Source organism: Salvelinus fontinalis, unplaced genomic scaffold, assembly GCF_029448725.1.
Source record: "Salvelinus fontinalis isolate EN_2023a unplaced genomic scaffold, ASM2944872v1 scaffold_0991, whole genome shotgun sequence".
Taxonomy (NCBI): domain Eukaryota; kingdom Metazoa; phylum Chordata; class Actinopteri; order Salmoniformes; family Salmonidae; genus Salvelinus; species Salvelinus fontinalis.
The window spans coordinates 35,824-58,427 of record NW_026601200.1 but is presented as its reverse complement, the minus strand read 5'-3'; the positions used below and the strand labels follow the sequence as shown (position 1 = coordinate 58,427).

Below are 22,604 nucleotides of genomic sequence, written 5' to 3'. Positions count from 1 at the left end.
TGAGATCGCTCTCTAGTGGTCATGCTGTGTAGGCTGAGATCACCCTCTATGTGGCCATGCTGTGTAGGCTGAGATCACCATCTAGTGGCCATGCTGTGCAGGCTGAGATCACCATCTAGTGGCCATGCTGTGCAGGCTGAGATCGCTCTCTAGTGGTCATGCTGTGTAGGCTGAGATCACCCTCTATGTGGCCATGCTGTGCAGGCTGAGATCGCTCTCTAGTGGTCATGCTGTGTAGGCTGAGATCACCCTCTATGTGGCCATGCTGTGTAGGCTGAGATCACCCTCTAGTGGCCATGCTGTGCAGGCTGAGGATCTTCTACATTCACACAACTAAATTCACTTCAACATTCAATGTGATTCTACCTCTAATCCACTGTGCAGAATTCTCATCCAGTCAGTAAATTAACAAAGCATTTTTTATTAACCACATGTCTGACAAATCAGGCAACGAATCGGCAAACTGATCACAATACTGTAGCAGTATCCTACATCTACACACGAGGCCACACTGTGTACACAACACAATACTGATCACAATACTGTAGCAGTATCCTACATCTACACAAGAGGCCACACTGTGTACACAACACAATACTGATCACAATACTGTAGCAGTATCCTACATCTACACAAGAGGCCACACTGTGTACACAACACAATACTGATCACAATACTGTAGCAGTATCCTACATCTACACAAGAGGCCACACTGTGTACACAACACAATACTGATCACAATACTGTAGCAGTATCCTACATCTACACAAGAGGCCACACTGTGTACACAACACAATACTGATCACAATACTGTAGCAGTATCCTACATCTACACACGAGGCCACACTGTGTACACAACACAATACTGATCACAATACTGTAGCAGTATCCTACATCTACACACGAGGCCACACTGTGTACACAACACAATACTGATCACAATACTGTAGCAGTATCCTACATCTACACAAGAGGCCACACTGTGTACACAACACAATACTGATCACAATACTGTAGCAGTATCCTACATCTACACAAGAGGCCACACTGTGTACACAACACAATACTGATCACAATACTGTAGCAGTATCCTACATCTACACAAGAGGCCACACTGTGTACACAACACAATACTGTAGCAGTATCCTACATCTACACAAGAGGCCACACTGTGTACACAACACAATACTGATCACAATACTGTAGCAGTATCCTACATCTACACAAGAGGCCACACTGTGTACACAACACAATACTGATCACAATACTGTAGCAGTATCCTACATCTACACACGAGGCCACACTGTGTACACAACACAATACTGATCACAATACTGTAGCAGTATCCTACATCTACACAAGAGGCCACACTGTGTACACAACACAATACTGATCACAATACTGTAGCAGTATCCTACATCTACACACGAGGCCACACTGTGTACACAACACAATACTAATCACAATACTGTAGCAGTATCCTACATCTACACAAGAGGCCACACTGTGTACACAACACAATACTGATCACAATACTGTAGCAGTATCCTACATCTACACAAGAGGCCACACTGTGTACACAACACAATACTGATCACAATACTGTAGCAGTATCCTACATCTACACACGTGGCCACACTGTGTACACAACACAATACTGATCACAATACTGTAGCAGTATCCTACATCTACACAAGAGGCCACACTGTGTACACAACACAATACTGATCACAATACTGTAGCAGTATCCTACATCTACACAAGAGGCCACACTGTGTACACAACACAATACTGATCACAATACTGTAGCAGTATCCTACATCTACACAAGAGGCCACACTGTGTACACAACACAATACTGATCACAATACTGTAGCAGTATCCTACATCTACACAAGAGGCCACACTGTGTACACAACACAATACTGATCACAATACTGTAGCAGTATCCTACATCTACACAAGAGGCCACACTGTGTACACAACACAATACTGATCACAATACTGTAGCAGTATCCTACATCTACACAAGAGGCCACACTGTGTACACAACACAATACTGATCACAATACTGTAGCAGTATCCTACATCTACACAAGAGGCCACACTGTGTACACAACACAATACTGATCACAATACTGTAGCAGTATCCTACATCTACACAAGAGGCCACACTGTGTACACAACACAATACTGATCACAATACTGTAGCAGTATCCTACATCTACACAAGAGGCCACACTGTGTACACAACACAATACTGATCACAATACTGTAGCAGTATCCTACATCTACACAAGAGGCCACACTGTGTACACAACACAATACTGATCACAATACTGTAGCAGTATCCTACATCTACACACGAGGCCACACTGTGTACACAACACAATACTGATCACAATACTGTAGCAGTATCCTACATCTACACAAGAGGCCACACTGTGTACACAACACAATACTGATCACAATACTGTAGCAGTATCCTACATCTACACAAGAGGCCACACTGTGTACACAACACAATACTGATCACAATACTGTAGCAGTATCCTACATCTACACAAGAGGCCACACTGTGTACACAACACAATACTGATCACAATACTGTAGCAGTATCCTACATCTACACAAGAGGCCACACTGTGTACACAACACAATACTGATCACAATACTGTAGCAGTATCCTACATCTACACAAGAGGCCACACTGTGTACACAACACAATACTAATCAAAATACTGTACACACAGTAGTACATACAGCATCTGAGACTCCAGTCTAAGGGTCACATTTCATGACCTCTCTGAGGCAGACGGTAGCGTAGCAGGAAGAGTCCAGGTCAAAGTTCAACGTCAAACTAGGTGTGTCTGTGTCAGGGTACTGCACCGTTGACTCCCCCTGTCCATTACCCTGCACGCTCTCCCCTCCTCTCTGCCTCTCCAGACCTCCAGGTCTAGTTGTGTCTGTGTCAGGGTACTGCACCGTTGACTCCCCCTGTCCATTACCCTGCACGCTCTCCCCTCCTCTCTGCCTCTCCAGACCTCCAGGTCTAGTTGTGTCTGTGTCAGGATACTGCACCGTTGACTCCCCCTGTCCATTACCCTGCACGCTCTCCCCTCCTCTCTGCCTCTCCAGACCTCCAGGTCTAGTTGTGTCTGTGTCAGGGTTCTGTGGTACCGCTCCACTAGCCTGCGACTTTCCATTACAATCCTGTTGCCTCTCCCCAGCTCTCTGGCTCTGCTCCAGCCTGTAGGTCAGGCTATGTGGGATGGCCAGTAAGGGGCGGTAGCAGCCAGGGAGGTTCAGTTTGAGAGGAGTGACTCTGAAACGACAGCTCTGTAGTCCGTCCCTCGCCAGTCTCTCCTGGTACCAGCCCCCTACAGGGTTCTCTGGGTACTTCACACTGTTGCCAAGCATGGGAAGAACCACCTGATGGAAGAGCACAAGAGAAGTGAACAATGGATTGAATAGAATCCTAATCCATGTGATTTGTGTAGTGTTTTGTGGATGTAGGTTTCACCGGGCTCGACAGCGCACTCAGACAACACACCCATGTTTGCAGAGTAGATGAATAGTTCAAATGGTACAAGGTACTGTACAACAGGGGAGTGGACAGGTGTGTGTGTGTGTGTGTGTACCTGTCCTAGTGAGTAGACTTCCTCCTCTGCAGCAGTAACAACATGAATCTGGGGGAGTAGAGAGTACAAAGGTCCATCTCAATACCATCTTTATGACTGGTTCAATCTCAGTGAGAGAGTATCACCAGGTGTCATACTCAAAGATAGAGCCTAGTGGCCAACTGTCTGCCGATGAAAAATGATTTACACAAGTGACTTTGACTGTGTATTTGACTGTGTATTTGACTGTGTTATTAAGTCATCCTGTAACTGAACTACCTGAGGTAAGCTGGTTTCTCCCGCCTCTATCCCCTCCTCTCCCCTCTGCTTCCAGACCAGATCTCCCTGCCTGGCCCTGTGGCCCAGCGTGGCCAGCCTGTGTGCAGCCGCCTCGTTCCAGACCCGGCTACAAATCAAAACAATCTTTATTGATATAGTATACTTCAAACAAAGTGGGTGAAGAGGAAGTAGGAATACAAATAGAACCATAAAGAATAAAGGATTCAGAATATTGAAAGCAATACAGCAGGTGATATAAATCCCAGACCTGCAGTATGCGTGGGGGTAGAAGACCCTCATCCCATGGGGCAGGCTGAGCCAGGCACGGGTGCAGCCCTCTGGGCCCGTCCCATAGCGATGTAGGGCCCTCAGCATCATCCTCTCTCTGGCCTTGGACATGGGCATCAGAGACAGGGCCTCCTTGGCATTATCTGAGGAGAGGGAGGAGAGGGGTGGAGGAACAGGGTTAGAATGGAGAAGAGTAGAACATGAAATACATGTATTTATTCCCCACTGTATTATTGACTGTATGTTTGTTTAATTCCATGTGTAACTCTGTGTTGTTGTATGTGTCGAACTGCTTTGCTTTATCTTGGCCAGGTCGCAGTTGTAAATGAGAACTTGTTCTCAACTAGCCTACCTGGTTAAATAAAGGTGAAATAATGATTTTCAAATGGTTTTCATCTGAAAAAGGTTGGGTTGATAAAAACAGAGAACATGATAAACAGGACATGGTGACTAGTGTAAGCAGGAACTTCTCACCAGTCTGGAGGAAGTGTCTCTTGGCAACGCTCTGAGGGTCATCACCCTCTTCTGGTGTGAAGAACAGACGGACAGCTGCCACCTGAGACACATGAAAGACAACCCACACCACAAGTCAGACAGAACAAATAGAAACATTGCATCCACTGTTTTCAGTTTCTTGTAATATAAGAAGACAGAAGATGTAAATGTACCATTTCCCCTTTGAGCAGGGCCAGTCCGACGCGGTCAGACTGAACACTCTGTCCAGTCCCAAACCTCTGAGGTCCATAGTAGTTCACAAACCCCTTGACCTAAAAGAACTGACATTGAATAACTTCTCACTACAGATCAGAGAACAACACTCCTCAATTACTCACAGTGCAGTGGAAATGACTATCAAAGTGCACAGAGAAATCTACTTCTGTATCCAAGTTTGGGTCTGGGGACCAACAGGGTCTGATGTTTTTATTCAGCCAATCAAGCGCTTGGTGATTAGGTTGATTAGTTAAATTGAGTGTTTCAGTGCTGGACTGGACAAAACCCTGCATCTCTCCAGGACCAGGGTTGAATGGAGGCCACAGAATAGGAGTGTCTCACCTTTACGTTGTCCACAGCCTCCTGCACCAGTGAGTCCAGCTCCATCAGTGTGCCATGACCCTGGTGTGGTCTCAGGTCCCGTACCACCAGGTCAAAGTGGTTCCCCTGGAGTCTACCCAGATGAAGAGGCTCAGAGACGGAGCGGACGGAGGAGAGGACCACCCCCCTCTTCTCAAACTCACTGGCCTTCTCTCTCAGCCTGACAACACACATCCCTCCCATCAGCACTAGTCTGACCGGTCCCCATGATGAGGACAGGATATGCATCAGTGGACAGTGAACTCACTGGACTAGCATGTTAGAAATGCATGAATGTGGTGGTGGATGAGATGAGTTTGCCCCTAATAGAATGTAGCACTTTGTAAATACCATCATTATCATCAAACCATAGCCAAGGATAGCCTGATGGTCCAGTCTGTTAGTGCTTTAGTCAACTCTCTGTTTGTAGTCTAGGGGAGTTGACCACAGCACAAAGGCTAAGCCAAGGACTTAGAATGTGTTGCTGTTTCCATTCAATCTAACAACTGTACTGTATCTACCGTTGTGGTGAGATCTTCTTGACCACCATGGACTGGTAGGTGACGGCCCTCTTGTCCTTGATGCCGGCGTAGGTGAAGTCAGAGGGCAGCACCCCCAGGACCGCTGCCATGTAGCTGATAGCCTCCAGAGTCTCTAGGTTCTCCTTCCTCAGAGTGAACGCTGCAGGGGGAGGAAACCCATGGCAATAGTATCCACACTAACTTCCTAGAATACATGCCCAACACATTGCTGCATTCGAAGTAGTATGCAGGTATGGCCAAGGGAATAGAGTGTTATGAGTGGGATGAGGTTGGTCTTAGACAATGATTTAAGGTCAGTTTTGTGGGGTCCATGTTCAGGATTTGGGGAGGATAAATCAAAGGATACGTTTATTTGTCACGTACAGTTTAAAGCAGATATATTAATGCTTACTTGCAATGCTTACTTGGGCTAATAACATTCTTCTTGCTGTACATACAGCATCATAATAGAACAACATATCAAGTAGGAGAGAGAAATAGGAGAGAGAGTAAACAGAGAGAGAAATAGGAGAGAAAGTAAACAGAGAGAGAAATAGGAGAGAGTAAACAGAGAGAGAAATAGCAGAGAGAGTAAACAGAGAGAAATAGGAGAGAAACATAGTCTGTGAAGTTCTCTATAGACCTCTCACCTGTATAGACCTCTTCCTCTTTACTGTCATCAGCCGTCCTCTTCCTGGGTTTCCCTTTTTCTCTCAACCTGACCGTAATGGCCGTAGTCTTCTGCTGCTGGTCACTGAAGCTCTTAGTCTCCACCAGTTTACCAAACCGTCTACTGAGGAAGTGGTGCACTGCCGTCCTGTGCTCCTTACTGTCATCACCCCTGAACGTGTACACAGAGTTAGGCATCTTGGTGTCGATGAACCTGAAAAAGTCTTCGGCCTCCTCCTCGGAGACCAAACCTGATAGGAGCTTAAAGTCAGGGTCCTCCTTAACCCTGATCTCTGATTGGTTGGTTACTGTCAACAGGAAGGGAAAGTTGTGTCGAACAGCACGGTGGACATTAGCTCTTTGGTGTTTGTCTGGGAATGAACCCAGGGATAGCTCTTGACTGGCCATCTTCTTCTCACTGCCATTGGATGATTCTTGGTTGGCCAGATTCTTCTCAACGCCATCATTGGGACTTGATGATGCCTCTCTCAATAAAGCAGTGAACTGCTCTAGCTCTTCACAGACAGCCTGACCCAGTATCGTGCTCAGGTCAAAACAGTCTTGGCTGGCGGTGGATGTGATGTCACCATTCTGACCGGGTCCAGGTACTGAATCCACACCCTTTACAACCGGAGGACAATTCTCTTCTTTGAGGTTGTGTTGATGTTTTGGGCTAATAATATTTCTCTTTCCTTCAGACTTGGCACCTGGGCGTGCCTCAGTAATGTTGGATGATTGAGGAACATCAGATACACTGGGTTTAGTAACCATCTGGCCATGGATGTCTATCTCTGTGACTACAAAGTCTCTGGTGGAGTTCTTGATGGTTCCATAGAACCCTTCATGTTCTGAGATGTAGCGCTCAGGGACACTCGGTGCTTCCTCCGTCATAGTCATGGTAGATAGACTGTCCTGTCGCAAAGAAAGGGATAAAACCAATATTATACCAAAAGTTATGTAAAATCAATGAATTGAACATCAGAAGCCATGTATTAAGCCAGAGTAACGGTTTTACCAGTTATGTCATGTGTAGAGTAAGGCGCGCGTGCTACAAATATTTCATTTTCTAAATGAATCAATGTGACACCGTAACACACTATAACATCGTAGCTAGCTAGCTAACACTGTTAGGATACGTTACTGTTTACCAAACTCAACCAACAGCAGAAACCATAGTCTTTAAGCAATTAGTCATTTCACTTATATCATCTAATTATAAATTAATGCAATAATAAATGTCCAAAAACGACAAATTTCTTGCAATAAATGTCCAATAAACAAACACATGTGCAAACTGTAGCATGAGATTGTAATTCTTCCGCATCATGTCATGTGATAACAAGTTCTTAAAGGGAAAGTGCTCTTTTATTTGTCTCAAACTACTGTTCTGGTCTTCTGATGACTAATCACCTGTTAATAATTATATTGCACAGTATAGACTAGAGAGATACATCATAAGTAAATCATTAGTATTTTTTGACAAACAATTTGCATGTAAAAGGTCATTTCTGATTTGCTGAACTGTATGAATAGGCTACTGTATTTAAGTTATGTGAGTCACAGTAAAATAATGTTCTGACATAACTGTAAAGACATTTTCATTAATTGAGGTCTACATTACTACAACGTTTTATTACAGATTAGGCATGTAGCAGGTATGGGTTTAAATTGTATCATCTGACAACAGCTGATCTGCAGCCAGCCAACATTACTTATTAATTGTAATCTTTTATGTGCCAGGCCAAAGGTTTACCCTTACCACTGGTGCCAATGAGTGGGATTACAACGTGATGGGAAATGCAGATTTGGCCTACTATTTCCCCCTTCACTGCCAACTCTATTCAGAGAGCAATGCTTTATTCAGTAAACTCACACCTCTCAGTGGTCAATAGGCTTGCATAGTCGTTCTGCCACTGCTACTACTAATAATATTAAATCAGCCAAGAAACACATTAGTGAATGTAATTTAAATATTTTCATTTATTTCATTTCCTTACACAATTTAATTCATAGAAAAAAAAACATTTGAGACATGACATAACATGATAGTTTCAACGTACTAGGACTCCTTCAGAATGACGTAATGTCATAGTAATCTAGTACAGGACGAACATGTCATAGTGGTTTGCCTTTTCACGGAATCAGTAGACAGATCCTCCATGACCTTTTACCTGGGAATCACAGTCCCTTCCCTTCATTGTGGTTCTAATAAACATCACATGCATACACACATTGTCACGTGGGGAAAAACCTGCAGCATTGTGGTTGAAAAGCATTGCATATTATGTGGGATTAATATCACTGATGTGAAATACACAAACGAGCAACCCTGATTGACAAACAGGTCTGCGTCTGAAATGGCACCTGGGTCAAAAGTAGTGTACTATATAGGGAATGGGGTGCCTTTTCCGATGGGCCCTGGTCAAAAGTAGTGCACTATTTGGGAATGGGGTGACATTCCCGGATGCACCCAGGCACTCTCTCTCTCTCTCAAACAGACTGACAAACAGATAACGGTTGACACTCAACTGAACTCTCAATTGCAGAACGTCATACACACATACAGTACATCACAGACCTAGAAAAATACTTTCTATAGGATTTTTCATTCTTCAGTAAAATAACATGGAAAGAGAAATCACAAACTAGAATTTGGACTGACTTGTAATCATATAGTTGTTATGGACATGGTATTGGTAGTACAAATTAGATGCATACAGTAAAATGTATACAAAAGCATTAGGCTTCTTAACAACATCCACAGACCCACACATGGCCTCTCTTCTCTCCCAAATCAAGCTTCTACATCAGCATGGTGCTATTCATTAGGCACACCATAGCAAAACGTTTTCAAACATTTATCAACGGAAAGCGAAAACAAGCTATTCTTACTGGACAAGTCTAGGTGGTCCCTCTCTGGTTTCTCCATGTAGTGTCACATGAATAGGACCCAGTCCTCATCGCTGATCCTGAAGGGCTAGCGGTTGTGGAACAACATTCTCTATTGATTGACTTTACACAACGCATTACAGAACTGCTGAAACATGGTGGGCATTGGATCAGCACTAATAACAAGGTCACGTGGTCAGATCAGTATCACATTCTCACTAGAACAACCACAAGGTCTTTCCTCTCACACACCTCCAGAACCTCCAGCTCTCCAGAACCAGGATTGGGAACCATGTATCTTAAAAACACATCCAGCTCTCCCGAACCTCCAGCTCTCCAGAACCAGGATTGGGAACCATATATCTTAAAAACACATCCAGCTCTCCAGAACCTCCAGCTCTCCAGAACCAGGATTGGGAACCATATGTCTTAAAAACACATCCAGCTCTCCAGAACCAGGATTGGGAACCATATGTCTTAAAAACTTTGTCAAAAATAATATATATAAAAAAAAAAAATGTAGCTATAGCTCTAAAGGGAAATGTTCGCTGTCTCTCTCATTATGAAAACACAGCACCTACTGTCTGTCTAAATAACAAGCTACTAATGTAAGTAAGTTCACAGGTTTGAGTGTCATGGCTTATATTATATTAGTGTGGTGGTCTGTGTGTGCATAGTTCATATAGTCTACAGGCTGGTTGTCTATGAGGTTAAAGGGCATTAGGAGGGATTCATGTCAATGGTCTATATCCTACATGGAACCCTATCCCCTATATAGTGCACTCCTTTTAACCAGAGCCCTATAGGCCCTAGCTCAACAGTAGTGCACTATAAAGTGAATAGGGGGGCCATTTGGGACTCAACCAGATAAAGGGTTCTTATATACTAAGCGGAATGTTCCATTGTGGACTAAAACGGAGGGGTGTTTTATTAGTCTTCCTCCCCATCCCCTGGTGGTCTAGTGATCCGGCGCCCCCCTTTCTTCCCCGCGGGGCCTTTAGGTTTGGGGAAGGCCTGCTTGTGTGCGTGCTGCTTAGGGTGGACCTCTTCGTACATGAATTCTGCGGTGAGCTCATCACCATTATCAATCTCCAGCTAGGGAAGGGAATCAGAATGCATCAGTTAGTAGGGATACTTATACTAATAGGAATACAATCAATCACATCACTGAGGGGCAAACTAGACGTATTCTATAAAAAATACATTGCAGCAAAAATCCAGTCTACATTGGCATAATGTTACAGTATTTTCACAGGATTGTTTTAAACTGTTGAAAGTCACCCTCTCATGTGACTCACTGCAGTGAACCTGAGTTGTATTCATTAGGTACCAAATAATATGAGTTAACCAGAACTAAAACCCCACATATTTTTGGTCAGATGCTTGTTTACGCAGTCTGTCCACGAGAGATCAGGTTCCAAATGAAAAGAAAACAGACTGAAATGGATGGACTATCTGACTATCTGTTGTAAAACATTTAGCTACAGTGTGATATAATGAACACAGCCACAAGGTAAGAGCTGGGTTATCTGGATGTGCAGGTTGTATAATGAACGTGTCCCAGTTCTTACCTTTTTGGCTATCTGGATGTGCAGGTTGTATAATGAACGTGTCCCAGTTCTTACCTTTTTGGCTATCTGGATGTGCAGGTTGTATAATGAACGTGTCCCAGTTCTTACCTTTTTGGCTATCTGGATGTGCAGGTTGTATAATGAACATGTCCCAGCTCTTACATTTTGGCTATCTGGATGTGCAGGTTGTATAATGAACATGTCCCAGCTCTTACCTATCTGGATGTGTAGGTTGTATAATGAACATGTCCCAGCTCTTACCTATCTGGATGTGTAGGTTGTATAATGAACATGTCCCAGCTCTTACCTATCTGGATGTGCAGGTTGTATAATGAACATGACCCAGCTCTTACCTTTTTGGCTATCTGGATGTGCAGGTTGCTCTCCACAGTATCGATGAGAGGGTTCTTACAGCTGGAGTAGAGCATCCTCTCTCTGATGCTACATTTATACCCCGGCATGGAGTAGATGAACACTGCAACACACATAGGAAACCACTTTAAAATACCACCTTATCACAATGTTATTACATTAAAATGACATAATACAATTATGAATAAAAGTAGATCAAGCTAAAAAATGATTGTGTGGTATAATATCAACTTATTAAAGAAACATGCCGTAATATGTTTTAATGTGTTGTCTTTACCTGTAGACTCGAGGTAGTCTCCCTCGTGGGAATGCTTGTACAGGAAGAAGTGGTATCGGGCTGCATCCTTGGGGATCCTCTTGGGCAGGTCCTTCAGTTCTGTAGGAGTGGTGCTGGACAGCTTGATACACTCATTCCTAAAATCGATCTCCTGTTGATACAGATGATGATGATGATGACGGTGATGCATTTTTTCAAAAACAATCCTCAATAAGCTTTGTAATGTAAACCATCCAATACAATAAGGCTTTGAGTATCATGTTTCATGCAATGGTGATGTTTAGTTTGTGTTTTAGCTATCACATTGTAGTCTTCTCTGGCAATTATATGACATTGTTGAATCCAGATACATGCTAGTCAGAGACACCTACTACTAATGAAACAACACAGTGAATGTCTGTCTCTGTGCTCTAATAAAAGGAGGGGAGACTGCCAGACAGTACTGACACTCTAGACTATGATGTACTATACTATATTATTTTATACAATATATATATAATATAGTATAATATAGTATAGTTATAATTATAATATAACTAATATTATAATATAATATAGTATAGAATGTTATATATAACATTCTATACTATATTATTATATACTATATTATTATATTCTATATTATTCTAGACTATATTATTCTAGACTATACTGTATTATTCTAGACTATAATATATTATTATATACTATGTACTATAATATTCTATACTGCACTATATTATTATATACTACATTCTACACTATATTATTATATACTACATTCTACACTATATTATTATATACTATATTATGATATTATGATGATTATGATGATATTATGATGCTATTATGATATGATATTATGATGATTATGATATTATGATATACTATGCTGTACTATACTATTATGTACTATACTATTCTATATCATTCGATTCTGCAATTCTATAATATACTATATTATTATATACTATGATGTACTATACTATAGTATTATATTTCATTCTATTCTGTACTATTATTTTATACAATACCATTCTATACTATTATATCCTACCTAATATTGTACTATTATATACAATAATATGATGTAGTATACCATATTATTCTATACTATGATGCACTAAACTATATTATTCTATACTAGTATATACTTTTGTTCTATAATGGTGTACTATACTACAATATATCCTATATTATTCTATACTACTCTATGATGTACTATACTTTGATGCATTATACTATATTATTATACACTATGATGTACTGTAATATATTATGATGTACTATGCTATATTATGATGTAGTATACTCACCAGCTGTACGTAGTTGATCTTCTTCTCTCTGAACTGTTCCAGAGCCTGGATGGCGTCTCGCTGCATAGGGAAGGCCACGCCCGTCAGAGTCTGCTGCTTAGTGTCCACGCTGATGTCTGTCTGTACCTGGACGAACACACATGGTCACTTGGTGTTGTTTTAACTAAATCACCAGGCTTTCTTTCTGAGAAGGGCCTAGGCCCAGACTAATGGTCTGAAACTAAAATAACACAACAATAAAACCATTAGGTGTCACAACCCCAACATTGGTCACCAGGCGGTGGTCTGAGAAGGGCCCAGGCTAGTCTAGACTCACTACTATAACACTACTATAACAGGAAGTCTATCCTTACCCCAATTTTGTATTTGTGTCACCAATAATTTGCAAAAGATAAACAGAAAGATACATTCTTGAAATGGCACAAAAAAAAAACACATTTAACTTGATAAAATGAATTGATAAAGCTTGCGGTTACATTTCAAGTCTTACATGGAACTAAAATAACAACATTTACAGAACGATCTCAATGTAATATGAGATAAACTGTTCTGAATAATATCCAAGAACAATATAATGATAATAATATCCAATAAACCCCACCTCTTCAAGGAATACCTAGGATAGGATAAAGCAATCCTTCTGACCCCCCCCCCTTAAAAGATTTAGATGCACTGTTGTAAAGTGGCTGTTCCACTGGAGGTCATAAGGTGAATGCACCAATTTGTAAGTCGCTCTGGATAAGAGCGTCTGCTAAATGACTTAAATGTAAATGTAATAATAGTATAATGATAATTTTATCTAATATAATATCCAATAATAGTATAATGATAATATTATCCAATATAATACCCAATACAAATAATAATAATTGAATAACATCCGTATGTAATAGGTCTACACTGCCCTTTCATGTGTTAGTACAGCCCTCATAACATTCACACTCCTGACATGCGATGTTCGGTTTGACTGAATCAGATCGCCACTGACCTGTTAATCTCTTGTACCTAAAGGATTGGGCTGCTACTTTTTCATCCATCTACTTATTACAAGCAACGGGTCTCTCAGCAAATGAATAATAAATATCTGAAAGCCTCTTTACTCACATGCGGATTAGTGGATAATCATCTTGCCCATACAGCTGGTGACTGGGAAGGGGATCTCAATATAAACCTCCCCAGTTGGTTGAGGCTACTGTATTTGTGAGGGTGGCTCTATGAAATAGGCCTACAGGGCAGAGGAAGAATGACCCTGTCCTTTTATGGAGTCATGATGGTGTATACACATCAAGCAATATAGTCTACAGAGACCCTGGATTCCACATTGTGTTACGTTACAGCCTTATTCTGAAATGTATTAAATCATTTTTTTTCTTCTCATCAATGTACTGTACACACAATACCCCATAATGACAAAGCAAAAACATGTTTGTACTTTGTTGAAGCACCTTTGTCAGCGATTATGGCAGAGTCTTCTTGGGTATGACGCTACAAGCTTGGCACACCCGTATTTGGGGAGTTTCTCCCATTCTCCTCTGCAGATACCTTGAAGCTCTGTCAGGTTGGATGGGGAGCATTTCTGCACAGCTATTTTCAGGTCTCTCCAGAGAACTTCAATCGGGTTCAAGTCCGGGCTCTGGCTGGGCCACTCAAGGACATTCAGATACTTTTCCACGCCAGTCCTGCGTTGTCTTGGCTGTGTGCTTAGGGTCCTTGTGCTGTTGGAAGGTAAACCTTCGCCCCAGTCTGAGGTCCTGTGCACTTTGGAGGAGATTTATCAAGGATCTCTCTATACATTGCTCCATTCAGCTTTGCATCGATCCTGACTAATCTCCCAGTCCCTGCTGGTGAAAAACATCCCCACAGCATGATGCTGCCACAACAATGCTTCATCGTAGGGATTGTGCCAGGTTTCCTCCAGACACAATCCTGTCTCGGAGCTCTACAGACAATTCACTCGACCTCATGGCTTGGTTTTTGCTCTGACCTGCACTGTCAACTGTGGGACCTTATATAGACAGGTGTGTTCCTTTTCAAATCATGTTCAATCAATTGAATTTACCACAGGTGGACTCCAATCAAGTTGTAGAAACATTTCAAGGACGATCAATGGAAACAGGATGCACCCGAGCTCAATTTCAAGTCTCATAGCAAAGGGTCTGAATACTTATGTAAATAAGGTATTTCTTATTTTTAATACATCTGCTAAAATGTAAAAAAAAAAAAAAAACGTTTCACTTTGTCATTATGGAGTATTGTGTGTAGATTGCGGAGTAAAAAAAAAACTTTTAAAATCAATTTTAGAATAAGTCTGTAATGTAATAAAATGTGGAAAAAGTCACAGGGTGTGAACACTTTTCGAAGGCAATGTAGGTATATTGACATAGGTAGACTCCATTCCACTGATACAGGTAGCTCCGCTCCACTGATATAGGTAGCTACACTCCATTCCACTAATACAGGTAGCTTCACTCCACTGATACAGGTAGCTCCACTCCACTGATATAGGTAGGTACACTCCACTGATATAGGTAGCTTCACTCCACTGATATAGGTAGCTCCACTCCACTGATATAGGTAGGTACACTCCATTCCACTGATACAGGTAGCTCCACTCCACTGATACAGGTAGCTCCACTCCACTGATACAGGTAGCTCCACTCCACTGATACAGGTAGCTCCACTCCACTCCACTGATACAGGTAGCTCCACTCCACTGATATAGGTAGGTACACTCCACTGATATAGGTAGCTTCACTCCACTGATATAGGTAGCTCCACTCCACTGATATAGGTAGGTACACTCCATTCCACTGATACAGGTAGCTCCACTCCACTGATACAGGTAGCTCCACTCCACTGATACAGGTAGCTCCACTCCACTGATACAGGTAGGTACACTCCATTCCACTGATATAGGTAGCTACACTCCACTGATATAGGTAGCTACACTCAACTCCACTGATGTAGGTAGCTACACTCAACTCCACTGATATAGGTAGCTCCACTCCACTCCACTGATACAGGTAACTACAATCCACTCCACTGATACAGGTAGCTCCACTCCACTGATATAGGTAGGTACACTCCATTCCACTGATACAGGTAGCTCCACTCCACTGATATAGGTAGCTCCACTCCACTGATACAGGTAGCTCCACTCCACTCCACTCCACTGATACAGGTAGCTACACTCCACTGATATAGGTAGCTCCTCTCCACTGATATAGGTAGGTACACTCCATTCCACTGATACAGGTAGCTCCGCTCCACTGATACAGGTAGCTCCACTCCACTCCATTGATATAGGTAGCTACACTCCATAAATATAGGAAGCTACACTCCACCGATACAGGTAGCTCCACTCCACCGATACAGGTAGCTCCACTCCACCGATACAGGTAGCTACACTCCACCGATACAGGTAGCTACACTCCACCGATACAGGTAGCTACACTCCACTGATATAGGTAGCTACACTCCACCGATATAGGTAGCTCCACTCCACCGATACAGGTAGCTCCACTCCACCGATACAGGTAGCTCCACTCCACCGATACAGGTAGCTACACTCCACCGATACAGGTAGCTACACTCCACCGATACAGGTAGCTACACTCCACTGATATAGGTAGCTACACTCCACCGATATAGGTAGCTACACTCCACCGATATAGGTAGCTACACTCCACCGATATAGGTAGCTACACTCCACCGATATAGGTAGCTACACTCCACCGATATAAGTAGCTACACTCCACCGATACAGGTAGCTACACTCCACCGATACAGGTAGCTACACTCCACCGATATAGGTAGCTACACTCCACCGATATTGGTAGCTACACTCCACTGATATAGGTAGCTACACTCCACCGATATAGGTAGCTACACTCCACCGATATTGGTAGCTACACTCCACTGATATAGGTAGCTACACTCCACCGATATAGGTAGCTACACTCCACCGATATAGGTAGCTACACTCCACCGATATAGGTAGCTACACTCCACCGATATAGGTAGCTACACTCCACCGATATAAGTAGCTACACTCCACCGATACAGGTAGCTACACTCCACCGATACAGGTAGCTACACTCCACCGATATAGGTAGCTACACTCCACCGATATTGGTAGCTCCACTCCACAGATATAGGTAGCTCCACTCCACAGATATAGGTAGCTCCACTCCACAGATATAGGTAGCTACACTCGACTGATATAGGTAGCTCCACTCGACTGATATAGGTAGCTCCACTCGACTGATATAGGTAGCTCCACTCCACAGATATAGGTAGCTCCACTCCACAGATATAGGTAGCTCCACTCGACTGATATAGGTAGCTACACTCGACTGATATAGGTAGCTACACTCGACTGATATAGGTAGCTACACTCCATTCCACCGATATAGGTAGCTACACTCCATTCCACCGATATAGGTAGCTACACTCGACTGATATAGGTAGCTACACTCCACTCCACCGATATAGGTAGCTACACTCCATTCCACCGATATAGGTAGCTACACTCGACTGATATAGGTAGCTACACTCGACCGATATAGGTAGCTCCACTCGACTGATATAGGTAGCTACACTCCATTGATATAGGTAGCTACACTCTTAGAAAAAAGGGTTCCAAAAGGGTTCTTCGGCTGTCCCCATAGGATAACCTTTTTTGGTTCCAGGTAGAACCCTATGTGGAAAGGGTTTTACATAGAATTCTTTGGTGTTCTATCTGGAACCAAAAGGGTTTTACCTGGAATTAAAAAGGGTTGTCATATTTAATACAATTCTTTTTCTTTTTACATTTAACCTTAATTTATCATATAGGAACATCAGAAGAACTCTTTTAGGTTCCAGACACACTCTCAGAAAAAAAGGTGCTATGTGTTTTTGGTGAAGTAAATTTACATGCTACTTTAACTACGCTTCACAGTGTGAATGTTTATTTGGGAACGATAAACCTTTTAGTATGAAGTCTGAAATCTGATGGGTATCCAGGGATGAAGAAATAAACCAAATGGACTGGCAGAGAGGAGCTATCTGGTCTAGTCTCCTCCAGCCTACAGGGACAACCCATATCAACCTGCTGAGACTGTTTGTTTTTCCATCTCTCAGGGAGAGAGTGTGTGTATATGTGTGTGTGGGGCGGGGCGGGGGGGGGGGGGGGTTCTTCTATTCTTGTGGTGACCGGAAATCCCCCAAAAGACCCCACAAGGACAATAGAACAAGGAAAATTCTCCCTCGTCGGGATATTTCCCACATCCCCATGAGGACAAAGGCTATTTTAACCTTAGGGGTTAGGTTTAGGGTTGCAATTAGGGTTAGGTTAAGAAGTTGGTGGTTAGATTTAGGAGATAGGTTTACGGTTCAGGTTTCAGGTTAGGGAAAATAGGATTTTGAAGTGTTGGCCCCCCATGAGGAAAGAAGAACAAAATGTGTGTGTGTGTGTGACATCATCACAACAATATAAACCGAAAAATGCCTCATAGTATTATTATGAATGCATGCAGCCAAGGGAATCTGGGGCAGAAGTTGTTTAGTCTAGTGTGCAAACATCTTTCCACTTCATGGATCTGTTATTGATTGCCTGCTGTAAATTGCTCTATGCCTCTCTCTCTCCACTAAAGCCTAATAGATAAAAAAAATAGTCCAAACACGTCAGCTGCAAAGTCCTTGGGTTTGTTGTGGAAATTATTTTGTGTGTGTAAACTCTTAGAAAAAAGGATTCCAAAAGGGTTCTTCGGCTGTCCTCATATGAGAACACGTTTTTGGTTCCAGGTAGAACCCTTTTGGGTTTCATGAAGAACCCTCTTTGAAAAGGGCTCTACAAGGAATCTAAAAGGGTTCTACTTGGAACCAAAAAGGGTTCTTCAAAGTGTTCTCCTATGGGGACAACCCTTTTAGGTTCTAGATAGCACCTTTTTTCCTCAGAGTGTATGTACTTCTGTGTGTGTGTGTGTGTGTGTGTGTGTGTGTGTGTGTGTGTGTGTGTGTGTGTGTGTGTGTGTGTGTGTGTGTGTGTGTGTGTGTGTGTGTGTGTGTGTGTGTGTGTGTGTGTCTCTACCTCACTCAGTTTGATCTGCCTCAGCTCCTCCTCAGCAGCGGTCAGTGGTTGTGGAGCAGCCTGTGCTATCAGGTACTTCCTGTACCCGCTCAGAGACACATCATCCTGGGGAGAGAGAGGACCGTGAGAGAGGTGGACTGGAGCTCAGGGTCCGCATTTAGAGTAGCAGTGCATATATAGGATCCTCTCTTCACTCCCTCCCCAGCCTCTCCCCACTGCTGCAGAGGGAATTTATTAAATCACTTCCTTGTTGTTAAATGACCCCACAGCTCTCCAAGGCATACGTAATATTAATAATTAAAAGAAAGTAAAAAAAAATAGCATTTCTCAAAAAGCTATCTCCTCTATTTTTTGTGTGGTGTTTAATTATTTAAATCAGTTCCTTTTTGTTGTCCTTAAATGATTCTTTTTCGTTTTGCGTTGGATAATTTGTCATGAGAGAATGAGGGACAGCATAAACATGTCATGACGTCATCTAGCGACAAATGGAGCAACCAACAGCGACTTTCCTTGAAACATTATTGCCAAAACTGCAAGCCCACTTAGGCCAATAAGCCATAAAATAATGATGAGTTTCTTCAAAACTTGTCAACATACCTCCACTGTGCCAAATATTTCATCTTTAATGTGTCCACCCCCAAACTCCTTCTTCAGTGTAGCTCTTGTAGCAGCATATAACATCTTCTGTCTAACCTATAGAAATGGAAGGAATTCATGTTTTTAGTACTGCACTAACTGCTAAATATGACAGTAGATTGCAATCTAAACAAGAACACAATGCCATTTCATACAGACATCTCAGAAACATCCACCATTTTGGCTGTTTCATTGAGGTTTGAGATGGAAGCCAGGTTCATGCTTCCTGTCAGCTAACATTAGAATTGCAAATATGCTAGTTTAGCACAACAATTAGCTAGCCTTTTTGATCAACAATCTCTTCAAAATGTTGTCATTAGCTAAGCATAAATAAACACTTTTTCAATGGGGGGCAGCTTTTGACATACTTATATGAACCATAATAGGATTTTCCCTCATCTAAAAACCTGTTTAAAGTAAACAGTTCTCTCACCCTGTGGTACTCTATAGTTAGCCAACCACAGACCAGATGTGTGTTTGAAAGCAGCACTGTGTGTGGCCTGTTACATTCTCCCTGTTGTGCTTTACCTGTAGTGTGGACTAGACTGTGTGTTCGTAGTTCTCTAAATAGAGTCTTATTGTATACAGTATTCTGGCTTATTAGACTATGGAATAAAAACAGAGAGACTTTTAAATGCCCTAACTGACACCATGACAGTTGTGTTAAGAAGGTGAAACAGTTGCTTAAGTGAAGTAAAAACTGTCATGTCTATGGCATTCCAGAAGTAGTCTTAACTAACAACAAAAAAAGAAGAGAATTGTCTCCCGACCAATATATTGATAAATGAATAAAGTCAGAGAGAAACAGAGAAACATATCAACATACAGGTGAGCGGTCAGGTGACCAGGCCAGGAAGATCCACTCATATCCCTGGTTGTTAGTAGAGTCCAGCCTGTACAGGAGGTAGGAGGGCATGTCCTCCTGTAGGAGAGGCAGCACATAGGCATCATACTCCTGGTCCCACTTCTTAGACACATGCTTGGTGCCTCCCAGCACCAGAGTCTCTGGAATAACAACACGGAGGGACATGGTGGATTTATTACAGTGATATACAATATGGAACTATGGGAACAGGGAAATATCAACATACATCAATTCAGTTCTGTCTTTTCAGGTAAGATATACAGTATCTGAGATTGCAGTGCAGTAAAGGTAACCAACCAACAGATATCTTACAAATGACATGAAGTGTAATAACTAATACAGTACAATACAATAAAGCACAATACAGTATAATAAAGTACAATGCAATACAGTACATTGCAAGACAGTGCAATACAATTCAGTACAATACAGTCTACTTTTCAGATCACAGTATGTCTTCAACATCACAGTAAATATAACCAATCAACAAACTACTGAACTTATCTTTTGACCCATTGATCATGTTGCATACAGCGATGGGTAGGGCTCATCTCTGATCAATAGGTGTGATTGAGTTGATCAGCTGTAGGCTAGGCAGGCTACATACTCACCCATCTCAATGACGACCTTCAGCAGGCGATAGGCTCCGTTCCTCGCCTTAGCAAAGATGTCTTTGACTTCGTCCGCAGCTGTGAAGTCAAAGCAAGCCAAGCGGTCACATTTTTATACACACACTCAAGAGAGACGTCAGCTATTCATACAACAGGGACATTCAGGGAACACAAGCATGGGGAATAGCCTATTACTTAACAATCAAGTGTAGAATATACTGGTCAAATGAAATAAGGATTGGTGTGTTTATCAAAAAAAGGTTTCAAGAAAAGATTAGTATAGGCAGCTGATCTATCTTGGGTCATTGACTTTAGTATAGAGACAGAGAATGAACGTCAAGTATTCAAGACGCATAAGAGCAAAACCAAAGGCATGCCTGACTTATATAGGCGAATCAATGTACCGTAGTTGTATAACACTTTGTCGTGCCATGATAAATAAAGATAGCTCTGATAGCCTACTGGCCAAAATAGGTGACCCACATTTTACTAGACAGCCAGTTGTTACATAAAAATCGACACGGTTGCATCAAACGTTATCTCATCCCAACAACAAACAAACATCAAAACGGCAACAGTAATCTTGGCCATAAATGTCACCCAGATTAATGTGAGGCATTTGATGAATGGGCGGCTTGTTCCCTTGTAAAAGACCTTTGAAACGAGCGTTAGAGACCAGAGCCTGCTGCAGCAGCACGGAGCTTGATGACAAACTGCTAGTGTTTATGCGGCGTAACAATCTCAGTTGAATCGCAGCAGCACGACCATATTAGTACAACGCATCGCTGAATACACTTGTCATAGATTCTTCTCATTCGCACAGTGCACCGTGAAGCCCGAAGCAACTTCTACAGAGCAGAAAGCACTGCTTATTCTCGCTGATGATGCAGAACGACACACATACAACATTATTTTCCCCTATGACTTTAATCCTTTTAAATCAAATCTGTCATGGACGACGATCGCATCGTCTATTCCGTTGTGGTTTCAACAGCTGGAGACAATAAGCAAGAATGTGCGTATTTACCTTGTATGCCCGTTTGATGGGACATTATGCCTGTCTGCTTTGCTTTGCGTCGCCCGGGCCGGTAAATGACTGAAGGGAAAGAACAAGGAAGAAGAAACCGAACTACAGTAACTTGACCTGCCTCTAGCTGTGATGTCATCACGCAGCAGCAACTGTATCATGTGACGATGGAGCAGTAACGCGCACGTAGTTGATACGTTCCAATGTTGAATACTACTACTATATTATCATTATTATTATTATTATTATTATTATCATCAGGTCTCTCTATGATACAATGTTTTTCAATCATTCATTTTTGGTTATGATGAGGAGGAGAATGTGTACAATTGAACTGATTGTTACACTTCCACAGAGCACCAAACACACCAAGACAGTTGTGAAGAGATCACGACAAAGCCTATTCCCCCTCAGGAAACTAGAAAGATGTGGCCTCAGATCCTCAAAAGGTTATACTGCTGCAACATCGAGAGCATCCTGACTGGATGCATCACTGCCTGGTACGGCTACTGCTCGGCCTCCGACCGCAAGGCCCTACAG

At 42.3% G+C, this 22,604-nt stretch overlaps 2 protein-coding genes across 2 annotated transcripts; both read right to left on the bottom strand.

Annotated features, from left to right (window-relative positions):
* Window positions 1–405: 405 nt before the first annotated feature.
* On the bottom strand, window positions 406–7,775 carry LOC129848119 (pseudouridylate synthase PUS7L-like). Its single transcript, XM_055915588.1, has 10 exons — window positions 7,464–7,775; window positions 6,430–7,360; window positions 5,780–5,939; window positions 5,241–5,439; window positions 4,856–4,954; window positions 4,662–4,743; window positions 4,168–4,330; window positions 3,900–4,026; window positions 3,642–3,689; window positions 406–3,432 (listed from the first exon to the last, which is right to left on the bottom strand). Exons 2-10 carry the CDS (start codon window positions 7,343–7,345, stop codon window positions 2,782–2,784), a joined length of 2,445 nt encoding a protein of 814 aa, XP_055771563.1. The 5' UTR covers window positions 7,346–7,360; window positions 7,464–7,775; the 3' UTR covers window positions 406–2,781.
* A 2,082-nt stretch (window positions 7,776–9,857) lies between these two features.
* Window positions 9,858–22,174, bottom strand: LOC129848120 (twinfilin-1-like). Its single transcript, XM_055915589.1, has 9 exons — window positions 22,065–22,174; window positions 21,038–21,115; window positions 20,388–20,566; window positions 19,523–19,618; window positions 18,926–19,030; window positions 12,853–12,978; window positions 11,558–11,708; window positions 11,262–11,383; window positions 9,858–10,432 (listed from the first exon to the last, which is right to left on the bottom strand). The coding sequence occupies exons 1-9, from the start codon at window positions 22,087–22,089 to the stop codon at window positions 10,268–10,270; spliced, it is 1,047 nt and encodes a 348-aa protein (XP_055771564.1). The 5' UTR covers window positions 22,090–22,174; the 3' UTR covers window positions 9,858–10,267.
* Between the last annotated feature and the right edge of the window lie 430 nt (window positions 22,175–22,604).

Coding starts and splice junctions, on each gene's coding strand:
- LOC129848119 (XM_055915588.1), bottom strand. CDS start 7,345: ATGACTATGACGGAGGAAGCACCGAGTGTCCCTGAGCGCTACATCTCA. Junction 4,331..4,661: donor GAGACACTTCCTCCAGACTG/GTGAGAAGTTCC, acceptor CCCTCTCCTCAG/ATAATGCCAAGGAGGCCCTG. Junction 3,690..3,899: donor GAGAAACCAGCTTACCTCAG/GTAGTTCAGTTA, acceptor CTACTCCCCCAG/ATTCATGTTGTTACTGCTGC.
- LOC129848120 (XM_055915589.1), bottom strand. CDS start 22,089: ATGTCCCATCAAACGGGCATACAAG. Junction 21,116..22,064: donor CCATCAAACGGGCATACAAG/GTAAATACGCAC, acceptor TTGACTTCACAG/CTGCGGACGAAGTCAAAGAC. Junction 20,567..21,037: donor GAAGGTCGTCATTGAGATGG/GTGAGTATGTAG, acceptor TTGTTATTCCAG/AGACTCTGGTGCTGGGAGGC.